This window comes from Brassica oleracea, chromosome C3 (genome assembly GCF_000695525.1).
Source record: "Brassica oleracea var. oleracea cultivar TO1000 chromosome C3, BOL, whole genome shotgun sequence".
Classification (NCBI taxonomy): Eukaryota; Viridiplantae; Streptophyta; class Magnoliopsida; order Brassicales; family Brassicaceae; genus Brassica; species Brassica oleracea.
Window position 1 is genome coordinate 7,526,725 of NC_027750.1, and position 5,578 is coordinate 7,532,302.

Sequence of the window (5,578 nt, forward strand, 5' to 3'; positions counted from 1 at the left end):
GTAAAGATATTAAAAATATTCTAATTAAAATATGTAAAATTTAATATAGTTTTAAGGAAATGGTCAAAATAAAAAAAAATTACACATAAAATAATCATGATTTTTGTTAACTGGACGGATCATTATTTATATGATATCGCACACGAAAGAAAAATTTCTGTTTTTAAAATTATCTAATTAACTCTATACTCATTTTTTTAATATTTTTTATATTATATCACACATTCGTAAAAAAATAGATAGTTTAAGATGCAAAAAAAAAATATTTACTTAATGAATATAATATGAACGAATATTACAAATACATCATTTAATAAAATAAATAATTAAAAACTGAAAATTCACATCCGCGATGGCGCGCGGATTAGGGTCTAGTTATGTTTATGATTAGATCAATTCAAAGAATCTATCTACGAAGTTTTTCAGACATACACCATGTATGCTTAGATTGGCATCTCTTCCTCAGAGAGCTTATAAACTTAATATTTATCTTGTAAATGATATTCTTTTGGTTATTACTCGAAAATATAATTTAAGTTTCTGAACTTCTCAAGGCACAAGACTACTAAGAGACAGTTCAATTTATAGTAGATAATAGAATGACGCACAACACTGATATAAAGATTCGTCCGCAAAGATTTCAGCACCAGTCTTGTTTCAATAGCGGTTACCATATGGAGAAGGAGGCATGTTGTTCTGAGGTCGGTATGGCTCTCTTGGTCTTGCATACTCTGCGAATATGACCCACCCGTCAAGAAACTGCAGGGAAACAAAGAGAAGAGAATTAGCCCCAGATGTTAGTATATATAAATAATAGATTTTGATTAGACATTTTGTATATGAGAAAACGGAGAAGGAATATTAATAATTACCTTGCCATCCATTCCAGCAATGCCTTTGGCAGAATCTTCCAAGGTGGCATATCGAACAAATCCAAACCCTTTAGAATATCCTGAGACTCTGTCTGTGACAACCTTGGCTGTATAAACCAATCTGACAGTTAGTTCTCTGTTCGACTAGTATCAACGTGGATAAATAAAGGAAGTTTAGTTACCATCAGCAACTTCTCCAAACTGAGCGAAAGCTGTCCTAAGACCTTCAGAAGTGGTGCGCTTACTAAGCCCTGAAAAAAAAATAAGATGACAAAAAGATAATCCTTTAGATTTCAAAACATACTCAGCTTCATATATAAAGATAACATAAGGAAACGACACTTGAGGAAACTGAGACAGAGCATCAGAACAGAACATATACTCTAGTTCCACACAAAGATAGTAACCAGATTTGAAAATGAAAAAAACAAGACCTTTAAAAAGCTAGAAGCAGAACACGGAGACGAAACATCTGATACACATAGAATCATACAGCTAAGACACAGTGATCATTGATCAAGAAGGAACAGCAAAGGAAGCTCACTTTCCCTAATTCCAATTGAGAAACCATAAATGTGTCTTCCGACATATATAAAAAGAATTCACCTTTGTTCATGTAATCAATACAAATGATTTTAAGCATCAGTTAGCTACGAGCGAAGATAGAAATGAAAAATGAGAGATAGAAAGAGGGTTTTTTACCGGAGACGAAGAGATTGGTGGTGGGATCCGCCTGAGGACGAGCCGGAGTTTCGGAATTAGCCTGTGGAGAGAGGAATGAAAAGTTTGTAGCGTTCGAGCACAAGAGACGTCTCAATCCAACGGGAGCCGAAGCCATTTCCGTCGCCGCTCTCGCTATCGCAGGGAGTCTCATAGCCATCGCCATTGATTCAATTGACCGATCGGCGGATTGATCTCTTTTTCTGATTTAAGAAAGAAAAATAAAAAGGTTTCAACTTTGAGAGCTAAAACCCTAACGAAAGCCGATCGATTAAGATTCTGCGAACAAAGGGTTTATGCAGAGAGAGAGACGACCTAAAAAGACACACGCAAAATGACAATTATACCCCTGCAGCTGCCAGCACTTCAAAAATTACCATAGTAACTCCTCCAAATCACCGTAGCTGATAGGTAGTGAAATGTGCTCTTCTTTCTGATGGAAGTAAATTACTTGAAATTTGGGACAAAAAGATGTTGACATAGATCAATGAACAACTTAACAACTGTAAATGCCTAAATTAATAATCTTTTGATTAGTGTTCCAAAAAAAAAAAAAAAAAACTTCTGATTTATTTAAAAACTTAAATTTCCATTAGCTTATCTACTCGAAATTGTATCTTTACTGTTCAATTTGATTATATCTTGTAGGAAATTAATAAAATGAATCATTGTCTCCCTAACAAATGTAATTCTTTTTACAGTACATTTCTAGTTTTTGGCAGAAGAAGTAAAATAAATGTGTACATCAGAAGAAAAGGGAAACAAATGTCACCACAAAGAAAAATAGAGCTTTTGATTTGCACTCTTCTCCCATCTTCTTCAACTTCACAAATCAAAACTCCATATTCTTGCCTCCAAATCTTTCGCATACCAAACAATTTCATGGTAGATGAACATTTCAAGACGCATGTTTCTATTTTACAATAGAGAGTCTTGGCCCATATTTGATAATAGTTCCGATTTATAAATATGTTTTCGGCCATCTTATGGCCCAAAATAAAGCCCACTAATAGCTTCAGCTTCACCTTAGTTCTCCGCCAAAACCGAACACTACATTCCGATCTACAAACACCTCTCCTGTTGTCTAAATCAGAGTCCTCCGATGGATCTCTTACGCAACTCGTACGCCAATGACTCCGACGACGAACCTGAACCGGTTACCGATAACCGGTTAACATCTAAGACCGCCACACCGTCTCTTCCTTCAAAGCGCCCATATCCTGAACCGGAGGAGCAACATTACAAACCAGCTCGTAAACCAAATCCTCCGTACAGTTCTTACTCCGATCCTCAAACCAGCTCTTCAGCAATCCCAGGTCGGTATGTTTCCAAGAGAGAGCGATCCCTTCTAGCTTCTCTTTCAACTGCTCCGACTCAAAATCAAAGCTCCGATTCGATTCACAAACCCTCCGTTAGCTCTCCTACTGGTAACTTGCGATTACTCTCAACCCTCCGTTATCTTCTGCTAGTAAAGTATTAACCTTTCTTAAAATCTCAAGTTCTCGGGAGCATCTCTGATTCACAAGTGCCTCGTCATGTTCTATCGAAAGGATCTTCTTTTCGAACCGGTATGCCGAGTAGAATGTCGGTTTCGTTAACCGGTCATACAAAGGCTGTTACTTCTATTGATTGGTCAACAAGTCATGGTACGTTCTTGTCCCAAAGTTTCAAACTTTATGATTGATACAAGTTGTATCTCTTGCCTCATTCATTTGTTCGTTAGAGCTGTTTTGCAGTTCATCTTCTTGCTTCAGCGGGGCTAGATGGTGCTGTCTACGTGTGGAATGTGTGGAGCAGCGGTGAGAAGAAAGTACGTTCCTTTCTCCATCACAATGCCCCGGTCAAAGATGTGAAGTGGTCGAAGCAAGGACTGTCTCTGCTTTCTTGTGGATACGACTGCACTTCGAGTCTGTTTGATGTTGAGAGAGGGGTAGAGACGCAAGCTTTCAAGGAGGATCAGGTCGTTGGAGTTGTTAAGTTCCATCCAGACAATGCCAACCTGTTTCTTTCGGGAGGGCTCAAGGGCAGTCTTAGGTTATGGGACATTAGGAGTAACAAAGTTGTGCATGATTACGTCAAGGATCTTGGTCCGATTCTTGATGTTGAGTTTATGGCTGGTGGGAATCGGTTCATCTCCTCGAGCGATGTTTCAGGAAGGAATATAAGCGAGAATGCTGTTATAGTTTGGGATGTTTCGAGAGAGGTTCCTCTATCTAACCAGGTCTATGCAGAAGCATACACATGCCCTTGCATCAAACATCACCCAAAAGACTCAGTCTTCATCGCACAATCGCACGGGAACTACACAGCGATCTTCTCAGCAAACCCGCCTTTCAAGCTGAACAAATACAAGAGGTACGAAGGTCACTGGGTCGCAGGTTTCCCTATCAAATGCAACTTCAGCCCTGACGGAGAAACCTTGGTCTCTGGCTCATCTGATGGTTCCTTATACATGTACGGATATAAATCCACTGAGCTCATTAAGAAGCTCAAGGCTTATGAACATCCCTGCGTGGATGTTGCATACCACCCTGTACTGCCTAACGTGATCGCGTGTTGTAGCTGGGACGGACAGGTCTCTGTTTTTGAATAATCTCAGTGTGTCCACACAGTGGCTAGTACCAATCAAAAAAAGTTCATGGTAGTAGGAGTTGTGTTCTTATTGTGGATCTTGTGAGACTGTTACTCATTGATGTTGGAGGATGAATTACTTATAACGTGAGATATATTATATTACAACTTCTAATGTTAACCTTAGAAACACTTTGAAATTTAGAATTGAATAAAAACAAGATAAAAATCCCATGATAGCGTTTTTATCACAAAATAGTATGCATTTTCATCACAAAATAGTACTTAAAAATCAAAATGGTTAAATAAATTTCATTAAAGAGTTAAATAACAACTGTATCTCATCTTTATGGTGAATAAAAATAAATAGACATTTAAATAAACACTTATTGAACAAAAAATTTTGAATCATTTTTTTTTTGAAAATTCTTTTCAAAAGGAATTTTTATATTGTTTAATTTCAAAAAAAAATCCAAAAATTTGTTCTTTAATTTCTTTTAAATAAAAATTTACGAAAACATTCCAGAATATATATATATATGATATCTCACTAAATTTGAGTTTAAAAAAACCTTTTCAAAAGTGTATAATATTTTCTCAATTTGAATTTAGGGATACATTCATGAATAAATATAAGATCTTAAAATTGAAGGAATACTTTCACAAATTTTATATCTAAAATTTATAAAGATATTATACATATTTAAAAACATCTTCATAAATTTTTGATAGATGTTATATATTTAGTAGTATTTTTCAAAATATGCATATAAATTAAATTGAGGACGAGGACAAACGCATTTAGTAAGAACTTCTTAAATATACATATAAATTATATTCAAGAAGTCTATTTATACATTTTTGAAGATATTACTAAATTCAGGAAAAAAATTACGAATTCTAGAAAATATCATGCACATTCAAGAGGGTTTCTTAAATTCCTTTTTTTTTTTTGAAAAAGTCATTTTCCAAACCGCTAGAGTGTAGTCGTGTTCAAAGGTAGGTTCGGAAATCCGCTAAGCGCCATAGATTAGAAAAATACCATTTAAATGTGACATATGTGCGGTCAGGCGGTATAAATACCTAATTCTCACATAGAGGAACTGAGCTTACTTGTCGCCGAAAGGTCGCCGCCAAAAAATTAGTCGAATTTCCGAATTTGGAAAACCTTCAGATTGTAAAAGAAAAATAAGTTTTATAAAAAAAATGGAGAAAAAAATTAAAACAGATTTGAAAGAAAAATCGAAATTTTGATTTTATTATTTCGAGTTTTCAATTATTTTTATGTTTCATAGATAATTGATCAGTCTTATAAATGATAATACTATTGTCGTTTAATTCTTTACTAAAAAATATTTTAGTTTTTTTTTGTCACAAATTTCATTTAAATCAAGACCGCTAAACAAGGCCCATAA

General features: G+C 35.3%; 2 protein-coding genes across 2 annotated transcripts; one reads left to right on the forward strand and one right to left on the reverse strand.

The window, feature by feature from the left end:
- Positions 1–485: 485 nt before the first annotated feature.
- Positions 486–1,888, reverse strand: LOC106331871 (ELAV-like protein 2). The gene is made up of 4 exons (XM_013770302.1): positions 1,575–1,888; positions 1,055–1,123; positions 873–979; positions 486–759 (listed from the first exon to the last, which is right to left on the reverse strand). The coding sequence occupies exons 1-4, from the start codon at positions 1,756–1,758 to the stop codon at positions 658–660; spliced, it is 462 nt and encodes a 153-aa protein (XP_013625756.1). The 5' UTR covers positions 1,759–1,888; the 3' UTR covers positions 486–657.
- An 806-nt stretch (positions 1,889–2,694) lies between these two features.
- On the forward strand, positions 2,695–4,316 carry LOC106329248 (WD repeat-containing protein 25). Its single transcript, XM_013767876.1, has 3 exons — positions 2,695–3,019; positions 3,092–3,238; positions 3,329–4,316. The coding sequence occupies exons 1-3, from the start codon at positions 2,695–2,697 to the stop codon at positions 4,183–4,185; spliced, it is 1,329 nt and encodes a 442-aa protein (XP_013623330.1). The 3' UTR covers positions 4,186–4,316.
- Positions 4,317–5,578: the final 1,262 nt, after the last annotated feature.

What these genes read in the sequence shown, in the direction of transcription:
- LOC106329248 (XM_013767876.1), top strand. Translation starts at nt 2,695, where the DNA reads ATGGATCTCTTACGCAACTCGTACGCCAATGACTCCGACGACGAACCT. An exon ending in CTCCGTTAGCTCTCCTACTG is followed by an intron (nt 3,020 to 3,091) that starts GTAACTTGCGAT and finishes TAAAATCTCAAG; the next exon opens with TTCTCGGGAGCATCTCTGAT. An exon ending in TGATTGGTCAACAAGTCATG is followed by an intron (nt 3,239 to 3,328) that starts GTACGTTCTTGT and finishes GCTGTTTTGCAG; the next exon opens with TTCATCTTCTTGCTTCAGCG.
- LOC106331871 (XM_013770302.1), bottom strand. Translation starts at nt 1,758, where the DNA reads ATGGCGATGGCTATGAGACTCCCTGCGATAGCGAGAGCGGCGACGGAA. An exon ending in CACCAATCTCTTCGTCTCCG is followed by an intron (nt 1,124 to 1,574) that starts GTAAAAAACCCT and finishes TTTTTTTTTCAG; the next exon opens with GGCTTAGTAAGCGCACCACT. An exon ending in TTGCTGGAATGGATGGCAAG is followed by an intron (nt 760 to 872) that starts GTAATTATTAAT and finishes GTTTCCCTGCAG; the next exon opens with TTTCTTGACGGGTGGGTCAT.